Below are 15,428 nucleotides of genomic sequence, written 5' to 3'. Positions count from 1 at the left end.
AACAAGTTCCCCACCTCAACTTCTTAACGAACACACAAATGCTATTGTCTTAACTACACATTACTTAAGAAGAAGCTTATTCCCCAGGGAGACAAACCCAAGCAGAAAGGAGAGACCCAGAACAACGCATTTTACTTTCCTGAGGTACCCCGTGAGCCAGTGGTGGGCCTGGTCCTCTCCATCCCCCCTGGGACAGCATCGTGCGTCCTCCCAAGAGGAGGCTGAGAAGCGACTGACTTAACCACTCCCACACTGGTTCCTACTTCCCTGGAGATGATGTCATAATGTGGTATGGAATACAAAATTACTGGCTAGAAGAGGTCAGCTGTTAGCTCAGCCCAGCTCAAGTCAGCTGACAGCTTCGGCCTAGTCCACACTTCAGGGCCCAAATCTAGGCCCACCTAGGTGAACCCATAACAGATGTCTTAAATTGTAAAAGCAAGACCTGTCAGAACTTGTCAGCCAGTCAAGAACTGGACTGCCATTTGCTGGTGGATAATAACTTGTGGTCTAAGCTCCTGTGGGTAAGCATCAAACATTGGTAGTGTTCAACAGATATTTTCAAGTTAGTTTAACAAACATATTCATTAATATCAGTTAATACACGGTTGAAAAACAAATACATGGCCTGAACATTAATTTTCTTTGATTGCCAAATGGTGAAATACCCACCTTTCAAGCAAATCCCCCAAAGAAGTGTGATTAGTTGAATTAGTTGGATTTTGTAAGAAGAGAATAGTATAACTGGAGTAAGTGAAACATACTAAAACTTGCTTTAAAATTGTATGTTAGGCCAATTCTAGCCTCAGCTTCTTGGAATAAGAGTCTTTGATGATAGACCTCTCAAGAGGTTCTTCACATGATGATACATAGAATCACAGAATGGTTTAGGGTGGAAAGGACCTTAGCCTTGCCATGGGCAAGGACACTTTTGACCACACCAGATTGCTCAGAGCCCCATCCAAACTGGCCCCAAAAACTTCCAGGGATCGGGCATCCACAGTTCATCCAGGCAACCTGTTCCAGTGCCTCACCACCCTCACAGGGAAGAATTTCTTCCTAATATCTAATATAAACCTACTCTCTTTCAGTTTAAAGCTATTCCCTCTGGCTGGATGACTATATTCCCTTATAAAATGTCCTTCTGCAGCTCTCTTCTAGAACTCTTTAGGTACTGGAAGGTGCTCTAAAGTTTCCCTGGAGCCTTGTCTCCAGGCTGAACAGCCCCAACTTTCAGCCTGTCTTCTTAAGAGAAATGCTCCAGCCCTCTGGTCATTTCGTGGGTCTACTCTGGACTCACATCAACAAGTCCATGTCCTTATGTTAGGGTCCCAGAGATGAGCACAGTACTCCAGGTGAGTAGCTGTGCAGAGGAGGAGAATCACCTTCCTCGACCTGATGGTCACTTTTCTTTTGATGTAACTCAGGATGCAGTTGGCTTTCTGTGCTGCAAGTGCACAATGGTGGGTCATGTTGGGGTTCTTATCAGTCAACAGCCCCAGTTCTTTCTCCCCAGAACTGCTCTCAGTCCAACCTGTACTTGTACTTAGGATTGCTCTGTCCCAGGTGCAGGACCTTGCATTTGTCATTGTCAGATGTCATGAGGTTTGCACAGACATGCTTCTCAAGTCTGTCCAGGTCGTTCTGGGTGGTATCCCTTCCCTCCAGCATGTCAACCACACCACACAGCTTGCTGTCATGAGCAAACTTAATGAAGGTGCACTAATTCCACTGCCCATGGTGCCAGCAATGTTAAGCACCAATCCCAACACTAATGCCTGAGGGACACCACTGGTGTCCACTTGGACAGTGAGCTGTTGACCACAACTCCTGGAGTGTGACTGTCCAGCCAGTTCTTTATTCTTCAAGTGGTTTATCTGTCAAATCTATGTCTCTCCAGTTTAGAGACAAGGATGTCATGTGAGACAGTGTAAGTTCTCTGCAGAAGTCCAGGTAGATGATGTCAGTCTTCTCTCATCCACCACCTCTTGTAACCCCTTCATAAAGGCCATCACATTTGTTCAGCAAGATTTGCCCTTAGTTGGCAGTGTTGGCTGTCACAAATCACCTCCTCGTTTGACCTGTAGCACACTGGCACTATGAAGTCGCCTGTCCCTGCCCTTCCTTTAATCCTTACACATTGTCTCCCCTGCCTGTCCTTCTTAAAGAGCCTGTATCCTTTCATTCCAACACTGCAGCCATAGTAGCCATCCCATCACTTATTGCCAGTGATGGCAGTAAGGTCATAGCACTGCAGGCATTGGCACGTCTCTAACTCCTGTTGCTTTTTGCCCATGCTGCATGTGTTTGCAGAGAAGCATTTAAGGTGGGCCATCTACAGAGTTGACATACTGGCTGCAGTGGCTGGAATTTCTTTGTGCTGTACTTCAGATTCACTCCTACTGGGCTGTGAACCGTTTCCAGGCTCTGGACAACTCTTACCAGCTCTAGTATCAAATTGGTAGGAGTAGGATGGATTGATGTTCCCCTCCCCCAGCAACTTTTCTGTTGGAAAAAGTTTATTAATGGAAAGTTGAAAATAAATGTGAAAGTTTCCTGTATAAAAATGTTTATCTCCTTGCAGAGTTTAGTTCTTAAAAGGTGCTTTAAAAGTCCTGAGTGTGCAGAATTTCTTCCATTATTGTGAGATATATATATATATGTATTTCAAAGCTTTTCAATGATAGCTGGAACTCTTCGTCAGTTCAACTTGCATAGGGCCCACACAAACATCAAGGCACATGAATTATTTTGAGTATTTAGTCTTTTCCTTGGTTACCTGTAAGATTTGATCCAAAAAAAGAAAAATACACTGCAAGATAGTTGTAAATATTGTGGTTTTTACATTCAGAGGGTCTTTGTGAAAATGATCAGTATTTTTGTATTTTAAAATAATCTTAAACCATGGGGATGAGTGATAATGCTTTTACTTTTGTCAGGAAAGATTTGTAAAGCTTGATCAGTGTTGGCCATAATGTCCTGAAATTTTAACAATACGCTGCTGTTGAGCTGACCTTGAAATATGTAAATTAATCATTTCTGTATCTCAACATCGATTCAGGTTGAAATGAAAAATTAATAGAATTTTCATATTAGGAACTTTACATTTGATGTTTTAGAAGATCAAAATGCCTACAGTCATATTATAAATTGAAAACAAATTTTTTAGCACAGTAGCCTGTGATTTCTTTTGTTTTTTAATAGTTCTATTTCTTCAACAAGTTATGAAAGTTTAAAGTACAGTGACGCATTTCAGGTTTTAAAATATGTATTCTGAGGGCTGCGTGTCCTGGGTATTTTAAGTGCTTTGCCCACTTTCTGAAAAGTATTTCTTTTCCATGCTTGTTTATATGCTTTGTTCATTTATTAGCTTTCTTTCATAGTTTTTAGTATCTCAGCATTTTTGTCTAATCTATCATTTTCATATTTTTAAAGGTCCCCAGGTGCATCCAATTTTTCACCTTTACCAAAGATCTCTCCATCTCTATCAAATAATTATAACAACATGAACAACAGAAAGTAAGCAACATACCTTAAAACATTATTTAACTTAATCACCTTAGTGTGACAGTAACAAAGTTTGGTGTTTTATAACTCCTAGCTTAAGGATTTTGAATTGCTTTGCAGTGTTTGGCTTGTGAATTGTTACTTTTTACTATTTTGCAGTGTAGGTATTGTAAAGCTGATACCAGGAAATGAAACATTAAAAATGTTTGCAATTCTTAGTCTTCAGTAGGGAAGACACTAAAAAGAATGTTAAGTGTTGTAAGAAAATGTATTATAAATACTTCATTTAGAGTTTTATCATTCTAGAAATACACTGTCTGAATTTAAATGGATAACAAAAAAGTATAAACTACTTTCACTTATGGTGGACAGGTTTTCTGTATTTATTGCTCCTCAGATATGAGAGCAGCATATGTGACATTACACATGGATTTGAAATCACAGCAGCTGAATTGTTTCAGCTGTAATGTAGCCCGCAACTTATCTTCTGTTTCTTAGTGCCAGAAGATTTGATAGAGATGAGTCTAAGTGTGCTTGAATGTTACAGTGAGCAGAAGCTTAGTAAGACTTCTCACTTTTAGAGGTTTTCTCCTTTATATTCCAAATTAGAGGTTTAATAGTGATGTGATAAAGCTCTTTAAGAGAAGAACTTTGATATTTCAGGAGCCAACTTTTGTGTGTAATTTTGGGGGAATTCTTATTTTTGTTGTACACAAATGTAAAAAAGTTGGTGAATATAGAAAAACATGGAATTATTTCACTTTAACAGATAATGGAGCATCTTTCAAATGCTTGAAACCAGAGACCACTCATCTTTAATGCAAGCTTGGGGAAGTTGAAGAGCCCTATTGTTATAATCCATTCAAATTTTTAATATTTTTCCAAACATGCATTTTGTGACCAAACATGAAAATATTTAATACTAAAAGGTGACATAAGTATTAAATATCTTACACAATATCTTCCAGTTAAATACTGCACTTAACAGAAGTGATTTTTCCTAAGGGGTGAAGTGTCACTTGTGCTTCTACCAATTGTGAGTAGCCCCAGCTCTCACTGTTGAACAGTTGAAATCCATGTATTTAACTGCAGTCTGTTGTACTTTGTGCCAATGTGTAATAAATAAAAAGAATATTGTATCCATGATTGTGTGAAAAGTTACTTGCTCAGAGCTGAGCCTCCAGCTGAGAACTAACCTCTCCTTCCCCCAGCCCCCAAAGGCAATTGTAATGCCAAGCCCAAAACTTAGCAGTTACTTTTTTGTAGGGGGGCACCCTTTTAAATCAAGTCATGAAGGCTTGCTTTTTTTTTCTTTTTTAATGTTAGCTTCTCACTAGTGATGCTGTAGTTATTAGAAAACACTTAGGAAACCTGTTGCCAGCTCTTGCAGCTTTTACAGACAGTTCGTTCACTTGCTTTACCTGATTTTAATTTTATTTCTTGAGCTGTTTTTTGTGGAGAGGGTATTGTTTGGATTTTTGTGATTTTACATATTTACAGTGAAGTAACATAAAATTCAAATTTGATAAGAAATTAGTCCTTTCAAGTGCTTTAACTTAAACATATGTAAGTCAGCTAATAGGTACCTGTACTCTGTATGTTACAAAGTACTAGCCATTTTTCTCTTATATCTCACAATACAGTGCATCTGGATGTTAGGTGAGACATATTCAATGCAGAAGCATATGGTTTTCCTTGCAATGCAATAATCAATTGCCATGAGTTTAAAATAAATATTTTTAAAATCACAAATTAATAATTCAGTACAAGCCATATAATACAGAAGAATCTTTAGCAGTACTTCTGTCAGAATACATTTTCTGTGATGAAGTCATATCCATTAATACACTTTGTACTTTAAAGTACATACTGTTCCATTAAAAACTTTTGGCTTCAAAAGGTAAATGGAAAGATGTATCTCTGTATTTAATTGTATTATATCATTCTGGGTTAAATCTGATGGAACTTGATAACAGGTTTCTTAAAGTGGCTGGTCACAAAACCACTTTGGCAATGGTTCAAATATTGTAGAGGTCAGTATGTCCTCCAAAGTTTTAATTTTCTGGGCTGATTCTTGCAACTTAAATTTATTTGCAGCACCTGTTGTCGGTATATGGCACTCTTATTGCCAAATCATGGCCTCTCCAAAGCCAGTGATGCTTTTCCAGTCTTCTGTGTTCAAAATCCACACTTCTCAGAACTCCAGCTGCACAGAAAGTGCTCTGTGTTCATCAGCATCATCTGAAAGCTGCTCTGATGTGTAAAGGCAGGATACAGACTGTACACATAAGTGATTTCAGATACAGCACATGCAGTTCAAAATTTACACATGTACAGAAAATAAAATCTCATTTGGAACCCTCCTTTTACCATTTCAAGAACTCTAGCTGTTCAAGGATCTGAAGATGGTTTCATGTTTTCAAGCCTAGCCTTATTTTCGAGCAGCAATTTTTTCTAAGAGCCATCAATGTTGGGTTTTTTTTCTGTTATTGTCCTTACTTGACTGGCCCATTCTGATACTACCCTTCTGCTTTTCCATGCATTGTTCCTTCATTAAAGGTAGGAAGGCTTTGCAGGAAAACCAGAGGGGGGCTTGGGAACACACCATTATCACAAGTTACTTTTTCTAGGGTATTTCTGTTTGAAGTTCATGTAGATTTAGCTTGTGTCTTTGCTTGCTTTCCATTGTTAGCCATTTACTACTGACTCTTAATAATACTTTATTTTTCATCCAGTCCCAAAAGCATAAAAAGCAGAGAAACAATGTAGTTTAAATAAAAATAATCCTTCCAGAACAAATTATGTTTGCAGACTGATAAAGCTATAAAGAGACATCTCTAATCTCTTGCATATGGTAGGCACTGTGTTTTGTAGGATATGTTTGATTAAATATCATAGAAACATGAAAGAAAAATATATTAATAGACCTCACTTCCAGGAGGAGTGGTAACCTTATTCTCTAACCCTCTCCAGTGTATTTGTGTAGGCCAGTACAGAAGATGAAAGAGGTCAGAAATGTCTTTCCCTTTTGAGAAGTAAACTGACAATTTGTCCCTTAGAGTAAATAAACACTGCATCTATCTGTGTTGCAATTATCTTGAACTAAATTATCACCATGGTCTCAGCTAATTTGAGAAAATCCTTTATATGAATACACAATAGCCAAAAAATACTAATTGTATTTCCTGGCTTTCTAGTGTTCCTCCAAGGGTGGCAATTTTTGAAGGGGAAAAGCTGCAGAGAAACAAAAAAGGAAATGGAAATCCCCCGGGGAATTAAATTCAATCTGTTTTATTACTGCAACATCTCCTAAATTTCTTAAAGAGATCTCTCATTCATTAGCCATGTGAAAAGTGTAATCTTTGGGTCAGGTAAAGAAAGCAGTAGGAAGGAGGCAGGGCTAAAAGTAGGAGCTTATTGTATACCTTGTGTATGTGCATTTCTGTTGCTGCTGTGCAGTGGTGAGCTGGGTCAATGATTCATTACACTGTGGAGGGTACATTAGCACCAGGGGTAAGCTTGTGGTGTTTTGCTTCTGGGGGCAATTAAGGCTTGCCAGCTTAAGGGAATTGGAGTTGACTGCAGTAACTGGACTGCACCTGCAAAGGGAGATGGAAGGTGATTTTCCCTGGGAATTTGCATGCGTGGGTGAACCAGGGACTAATGACAGAGGAAGGGTGACCACAGAAGTAAGCTTGAAGGGTATGTGGGCCCTGGAGTTCAAAAACTATCTTGTGTTAAAGTAAGATTAAGTATTTCAGCTAGGGTTAAGCTGAATGGGTAAAACTAACTTTATAGGTTTTTTTCATTGAGAATTGCTAGTAAACACAATTACATTTAGCTAGTTTGTGGGCAAGCCAGAGAGCAGAGAAAATACACGTGTACAGATGAGGGAAGCACTAATGTGAAAGTCAGCTATTAAAAATAAATGAGCAGATGTAAAAGTTTGAGAGCAGCAATTTTATGGACAGTGGAGCTGTAAACTACACAAATTTCCAAGGCCATTAAATGAGGGAGAAATTTTCTTCCCCTTCTGTTTGAAATTTTGAGTAACTTGATTAAAACAAATCAAGAGTTCTTTCTGAAAAGTGAGTAATTGTGCACTGAGCGGACAGTTGGAACTTAGTTGGATACGATTTAGGAGTACTGGCTGGAGTATAACCATTGGACCACCTGCATCCTCAGACTTTTGCTATTAAAAGTCTCAATTATTTATCAGGATTGATTCCTTGCACTGCGTATTTTTCCTTATCATTCTTAGCAACTGACTTTCAAGTTTTTGTTCATGTTGCTTCTAATGTGAATGATGCGTAGTGGCTGCAGAAACTCTCCTGAACTTTAGCCAAAGCTGCTGTCACACAGATTTCATTATGATCAGTGCTTGAAAGGGTTAAACCTTTCTGGTTGGTTGTTTATTTCTAACATCAGTAATTTTACATAACATCCTCTTAGAAGAAGATTTCAGTCTTCTCCAGTTTCAGATGCATCATAGATTTACAGTGAAGTTGTTACAAGGCATTTTGCGCATTCTTTTACCTCTCAAGGCTTTTCTGCATTTGCATGCTGGATTGTGCTGTCCTAGCAGGGAAGCTATAAATAGATTGTCTGATGCAGTGAGGCAGCTATGCCACAGTGGCCTTGGAAATCTCAGCTTTCACCTGTAACTCTGCATTCCCATTTCCACCGACCTCACTCTTGCAGTAGCAGGATGCAAAAGGAACGTAAATGATTGATTGCTGCTGGTGGTGCCTAAAATCTGAGTGTATTAAATATGATGGAGCAATGAAGAATAGAGTAAACTCTGAAGCTGCTCCTATCAAAAAGGGGTAGGGATGTAATAATTGCAGTTATTGCAGTACATTTGATTTTAGTTGTTTGTGCAGGTGACTTTTAAATTCAAATTAATGTTATTACCAAAGTTTAATAAGTTTTTTAAATCCTTTTTTGTTTGCAGAAGTTAAACATTTTTAATCATTTAAGTTTATAAAGTATTTGTGTGTTTTAAAGTACTGTAGAGTACATGTTTGCATTGTGAAAGATGTCTTGTTTTCTTACAGTGTGAAAAATTCAAACTATTGTCTCCCATCATATACTGCTTATAAGAATTATGATTATTCAGAGCCAGGAAGACACAATGAGCAGCCCGGCCTGTGTGGCCTGAGTAACTTGGGGAATACATGTTTCATGAATTCAGCAATTCAGGTATGTATTTTAAAATAAAATCAGCTAGTCCTATTACTTGAAAACTAATATCCTGCTGTATTTTTTCATGTTTGAAAACTAATACTAAGAGATCTGTTAAATAGCAGAATAAGATTAAAAGTGAAGAAATAATACTTCTATACTGGTGTACTCTAAAAGTTTATTTACATAATTGGGTTTATAGTGATCAATGTCAGAAAGATGTTTGACAAGCATTCTATATGAGTGAACCCTTCAGTGGGATTCTTTGCTTTCTGTAAGGATCGCCATACATGTATGTCACAAAAAAATACCTTTTCCTTTTGAGATGCCCTTGAGTACTGATTATAGTGGCCAAAAAAAGTGTCAAAAATAGATGACTGGTGGATTACTGGGCCTTTTATTTCTGACTCATTATGTACTTCTAGTGCACAAGTGAACATGCAGGAACCTTGGAAAGTATTTTCCTTTGACCTTTCCTCTTTGAATGGCTGCTCTTTCATGGATGGATGAGACATTTTACAGGAATGTGGTAGCTTGTTTCTTTGCTATGAATGCAAGAAAAATACTAGTATGCCTACTATTACTCTACCAAGATGAAAAAAACTTAGTGTTTTAATTTTAAATAGAAGAGGAAATTGTAGCATATTTAATGATCAGAAAGAACTGGTAATTTAGTTTGGCTTTGTTCAGGTCTGGAACCCATGTTTTGTCATCAGAGCACTCTTACATCAAAAAAACTGTAAGATGTATGTCAGTTCTCATTCAGATATTTTCCTGATGACTATAAAAATGCTAGATATTAACCAGGCATTCCTCAGAGTTGTTATCCTACTTTGTCATCACAAGGGTTCCTGGCTTATGTTTGTGATTTCTTTGGGTAAAATGAAAAAAAAAACAAAAAACCCAAAAACAAACAAAAAATGTTTCGTTCCTTCTTTAGCCTGTTCAGGTAAAAAAAGAATTTCTGGTACTTTTGTGAGCTAAGTTCATGAAGTTGTTGAAATTTGTTCAAAAGAAGAAATATTTCAGAGCTTCAGTCTGTGTAGATTTTTCTATCCCTTCTTTATTGAGAATCAGCAAATAATTTGACTGCACTCCTGTAGGAGTAGCTGCAGAGAGCCGTGAGCTCTCCTCTTAGTCTTATCTTCTTTGGGCTTGAACTAATGGATACAGCTCTCAGCCTTTCCTTGTATATTGTTCTCCAGTCCCCCAGCTGCATTGGTGACCCTCCTCTGCTCTCTCATACTCTGGAGAGCCCTAAACAGGCTAGTGCTCCAGCAGCAGTCTCACAAGTTCCAAAGAGAAGGGAAGACTTGCTTCCATTTGCCACTGACTACAGTTGCTAACACAGCCCAGCTTGCAAATGGACACCTTTCTCATGGGAAACAGCTGGATCACGTTTGCACAGAAAAATACCACTGGGTCATATAATGCAAGGCTGCTTTCTAGCCAGTCAGCCCCATAGCCTGTTTGGGTTATTCCATGCTTATTCCATACTTATTTGCATAAGGCCTCCATACAATTAAATTTATTCTTGTTTCTAATAATGCTTTCATGAGGATACTTGAAGAGAAATTGAACAGTGCAGGGAATAATTAACAATTTTTAGCATGTTACACAAAAGATGGGCAGTTAAATGCCTCCCTGACATCCAATCCCGTCAGATCTCGGAAGCTAAGCAGGGTCAGCTCCGGATTAGTACTTGGATGGGAGACCTCCTGGGAAATGCCGGGTGCTGTAGGTTCTAGTCCTGAGGACTTCACTGGCACTGTCCAAGCTCGCTCGGCCGTGGCAGATGAACCTCAGGACTTAAACGGTGGGGCCAGTTCTGCGGACGCTGAGCCTCACCTAAAATCCACTGCGCAGGCTGGAAGGGCACGCCCACGTGGGGACAGCCCTTCCCAAATCTTCGTTCGTGAAGTTTGGCCATACATACACACAAAAGATGGCTAAACTGAAAGGTGTAAGGACACATATTTTAAAATGTCCATTCCAAATAAAAGTGCTAAATGTAACCTCTCCTGAATATGTTTTGGTCTAGTGCATCAACCAGAATTATTTTTTAAAAGTTGAATTCAGAAAATATTCTTAGTACGTAGTGATTTTTTTTTAAATGCTACATTGTTCATCAGGCTAAAAACAAAAAACAAGTTAATTTTCATTGCTTACGCAAACCTTTGTTAAACTGGTATACATGAATTTGCATAAATGTAGATGCAAAAGTAACCTTTTAGGTGAGAATTCTAAGCATGTTAACCTGTTATTTAAAGTAAGGGTTTTCAAGCAGTGGAAGAAGTTGTCCAGGGAGACTGGAGCCTTCATCTTTGGAGATGCTCAAAACCTAATGGGACACATATAGAGCGGTCTGCTCTATATGACCCTTGTTTGAGCATGTGGGTTGGACCAGAGAATCTGCAGAGATGCATTCCAATCTCAACTACTCTATAATTACTCTGATCTGCTTTGGTTACCTACTTCAGCTTATTTATCTTCTTAAGGTGTTGTCATGTCAAAAGGGAGATTTCCTCAACCCTTAGTGTTTGATTTGTCTGTCAGTGCCCAGGAAAGCAGAGACCCTTGTGCCCAACCTGTCTGTAAGTGCCCCATTTAGGGACAGCCTTCACTGGACAGTGCTGCTGGATCAGAGGGCAATTCAACTGCCCTTTTCAGGGAGCTAAGCCATCAGTACAAGGTCAGACCCTCAGCAGGTCTTCCCACTTTATTCAAGTGTGTTACCCACTGCTGGCAACTGCAACTGCCCGGGAAGGACCACCACTAACAGTTTAGGGAATAACACTATTAATGCAAAATTGTGGCAGGTTAAGGCTTGAAGATTGCCACTGGTAGTATCTGAGTGCAAAAACGTATTTAAAACAATATACAGACTAGCTGTAATCCCAGTAAAAGTATTCAGCACACACACAGTACAGCCCTTACTCAGCAGGCATCCCTGTGAGAGAACACAGGTTCAGCCTGTCGACTGATCCCAGCAGTTACAATGGTGTCTGCCCTAACTTTTCTCCCATTCTCTACTTACTTTTATACTATTTTTTTATGTTTGGGTGGAGCCTGCGTTACTTTGTTCATAAATACCTTTGTTACTTATTGGTGTAAAATTCTCTCACTTTGCTTTTAAAGATACAGCCATAAAAATAGAGAGCGCATGTCCAGTGCAGGGTGGTTGTACCTTGGAGGTGGGTAACTTTGGGGTGGAGGTGTGTGTTAATATTAGAGTTAGGATTTAATGACCCAAGTTCATCTGAGGAGAGGACATCTCCTGTGGGCCTTGGTTGCGGTGCAGTTTTATCAGCTGCAAAGTACCATTCAGTTTCCCTCCCTGCAAGGATTTCTACAGAGCTTGGCCACAGTGTCTCATCCCCTCCACCCACTGATCCATTGTCCTTTGCAGGAGTATGCCAACCACAATCCATCCAGGGAGTAGCTGCTGCACTTTACCCTATGATTTCCATAGCATTCTAACTTCTTAGGATGTGAATGTAACTGCTCAGTTTCCTCTAATTTTTACCCCCAGCCATCTTCCCACAGGTGTATTCCTTCACAATTATGTCAACACAGTTGATTTATCAGGATAAATCTGTTTTCTTTAAACAAAGTAGTTTACTGTAGAACATTGGACTCTGAAATAGTTTCAATTTCATTGATGTCCACAAAGGTCTGCTTTGATCCCTTCCATTCAGTTGGTGCTGGGTATAATCAAAGTAGATTCCTTCAACAGAAGCAAAATTTACTTTATCTACTTTCCAGCTGATTGCCATTTTTCTCAGATCTCTATCCTTTCCAGAGAGCATGGAGGTCCCTGAGTGTTCTCAAAAGAGCCATTTCTGCTTCAGAAGCTACTGCATTTCTTGGGCAGCTTCTCTTTGGTCTTGTCATATACAGTGAAGATGGTTTGTGTCAGAACTATTATCAGTATTCCTTGTAGAACAGTTCCTTACACAGCTTGATCTCTCAAGTCTGACAAATTTGTCTGAAGGTTCTTGCCCTGTAACCATACTAGGTAGAAATGCAGTAATCCTGGCACTGTCTTAAATTTTGTTGCAAGGTCTTTAATAGTTCTTCATAGGTAAGGTTAGGTTTGCCCCTTTCTCCAAGTGATTATTGTAAAGAGCCCTTTGCCCTTCCAAGTAGGGGCTTTCAGTGTTAAAAAGCTCAAGACACTGGAGGAGAGATGATGAAGAGATGGGCAAGATCCTCTGTGGTATCACAAACAGCTGCAAGCTGAGTAGGAGTAAGGCCAAGAGGGTTAAAATACCACTGTATTTCTTCCAAGTGCTTTTCTTTTATCACTGTTCCTTATTTTCAGAAAAAATAATAATTCAGTATTATTTCTTGCTTATATTGGAACTTTGGTTTAGATTTTTTGAAGGGATCATTCTATATATCTGGTTTTACTTTACTTCAGTGCTAACATCTAAGGCTTCATTTTTATTAATAAGGCCTAAATGTCTACTTTTGCAGATCTGAGCAGGAAATAAAACAGGAAAGACAAAAGGGAGTTTGTGGACTTTATGAAAATATATAATTATGAAAACTTGAACCAGTATAATGCAAAAAAACTATTTGGCAAGTAGAATTTTAATTCACATTGTGCATGTATATAGTTATATTCTAAACTGAAAAAAATTCGAAAAATGTGATTTTTTGTTAAGCATTGTTGTGCTGCCACCTGTGGATGTTTCACAAGTATTACTTTGCTATTTTGCTGAGATACAGAAGATTAGATCTCTGTAAAAATTTTTTTTTCTTTTACAGTGACAACCTGAGAGTCACAAAGTTTCCATTTTGTGATTCAAAAATAAAAGAAAGTAATTTAGTTTAAAACAATCCTTTTTCCCAACATTTTATTTTCACCTTTTTTCAATCAGTGTGATTATATATAGTTGACTTCTGAACAGTGGTTGTTGAGAGCTGTGCAATGGGGCATTTCAGCAGTTTTCTTTCTTCAGAAAGCTGATAATATTCCCTCTACAGCTACTTACAGCTGTGATTTTATCTAGAGAAAAGATAGCATCTTTCACCAATACCTTAATTAAGATATTCATTAATAACTGATTAAGTTTTTGGTCTCTGTTTCAGTTGTCATAGGCATATGGAGTTTGGATTATGGAATTTATTAACTGAGCACTTTTTACCATGTCTGATATCAAACAGACAAAAGTAGGGTAGACACATGCAAAGTGAAAGACTTTTTCTCCTATAACTTGGATCTTTTTTCAGTCCATCAGCTCTTGATCTTTTATTAGATGGCTGTAATCCAAAATTTCATTGCCCCTTTCATAAAATTTTTATTAAGTGGAAGCTGAAGAACCAGTATACTTAGAGAATATTCAGTTTTAGCTCAATTTCATGATCTCAGTGTCGTCTTCTAAATTTCCGAGTTCACTGGCATGATAGGTTGTGAATTTTTCTTCACTTTGAATTTTTATTTTTATAGTTCTGTGTAATATTACATATGGGATATGAAGAAATGTTTCCTTGTTCCCTTAGGATTATAGGATGATTCATGGAACTTCAGGAGGCTTCTGGTGCTACCTCCTACTCAAAGACAGGTTGGCTCTGAGGTTGGAACAGGTTGCCCAGGACTTTATCCAGTTGGATCTTAAAAACTTCCAAAAAGGCAGAGCATCTCAGCTCCATTGCTTAACTGTTCTTTGAGTGAAATGTTTTTTCCTTATATTCTTAACCTCTCATGTTTCAATTGATGCCTGTTGTTCTTTTCCTGTACCACTGTGAAGAGCCTGGTTCCATCTTCTCCTTAACTTCGCTCTAGGTACTAGAAGTCTGTTCTTGGGTCTCCCTGAAACAGTCTTTTCTGCAGGCTGAACAAGCCCTGATGCTTCAGTCTTTGCTCGCAGGGCAAGTGCTTCCAGGCCAGTGACTGTCTTAGAGGCCTTCTTTCTTCATTTATTTTTTTCTTTTTATCAATTAAGTCCTTGCAAATTCTTGTATCAGAATTATTCCATACTTAAATTACATGTATTTCCCCCTCTGTAAAGGTTTCATAGGACGGGTAGATCTACAAACATGACCATAGTCTAACATTAGAATTACAGTATTCTAGTGGGACTAGAGCATTGAGATGTATATATGTATATATATATGTGTGTGTTTATATATATGTCCCTAAAAATAATGATTATTTATTGTTCATTTTCCTGTACATATTAATAGTTTTTTTCAAGTGACTAATACGTAACATGGAACTGTAATTTCAATGTTAATCCTTGTCATGATGAAGACTAATCCTGTGTCCTGTGATTTGTTCTCATAGTTCATCTTGGAGTTTTTTACATTCTGTTTCATATTCGCCATGATCTTTGTTTGGGTTCAGACTAAGTACTGGATAGAAATTTTGTTGGCTAAAGAAAACTTGTGGAGACTGGGGGACCTGAAATGAAGTGACATTGTGTTACCTCTTTAGTTCACAGTTTTCCATAGTTTTACCTTACTTGTTTTGCTTTTTTAGTTCCTACTATTCTTCATCTGTTTATATACTTTTAGTTTACATATGTCTGTGTTTTGAAACAAACAAATATCCCCGAACCACTAGGTGGAACAGGGCACATAAGTCTTATGACTTTGCTGTCTAGTAGATTGTCTTGGTTCTAATGCTTTTTGGGTTGGTTTTGTTTGGGGTTTTTTTTGGTTGGGTGAAGGGGGAGTTTAAATTGATGCTTTCTGTAAAGCTTCCTTCATAAACTGCAACATTCTGCATC

The 15,428-nt window shown here is 38.2% G+C and overlaps 1 protein-coding gene across 4 annotated transcripts in view; it reads left to right on the top strand.

Annotated features, from left to right (window-relative positions):
• Positions 1–15,428, top strand: part of USP15 (ubiquitin specific peptidase 15) — a 69,534-nt gene that overhangs the window by 40,022 nt on the left and 14,084 nt on the right. For 3 of the 4 annotated variants that reach the window (XM_071552318.1, XM_071552317.1, XM_071552320.1), the window contains 2 exons: positions 3,436–3,519; positions 8,565–8,709. In XM_071552318.1, coding sequence (XP_071408419.1) covers positions 3,436–3,519; positions 8,565–8,709 — 229 coding nt within the window. Of the gene's footprint in view, positions 1–3,435; positions 3,520–4,276; positions 4,644–8,564; positions 8,710–15,428 lie in introns of those variants that run through there. The other variant, XM_071552321.1, reaches the window with a different exon arrangement.

This window comes from Pithys albifrons, chromosome 3 (assembly GCF_047495875.1).
Source record: "Pithys albifrons albifrons isolate INPA30051 chromosome 3, PitAlb_v1, whole genome shotgun sequence".
NCBI lineage: Eukaryota > Metazoa > Chordata > Aves > Passeriformes > Thamnophilidae > Pithys > Pithys albifrons.
This window is presented reverse-complemented; position numbering and strand designations above follow the sequence as displayed.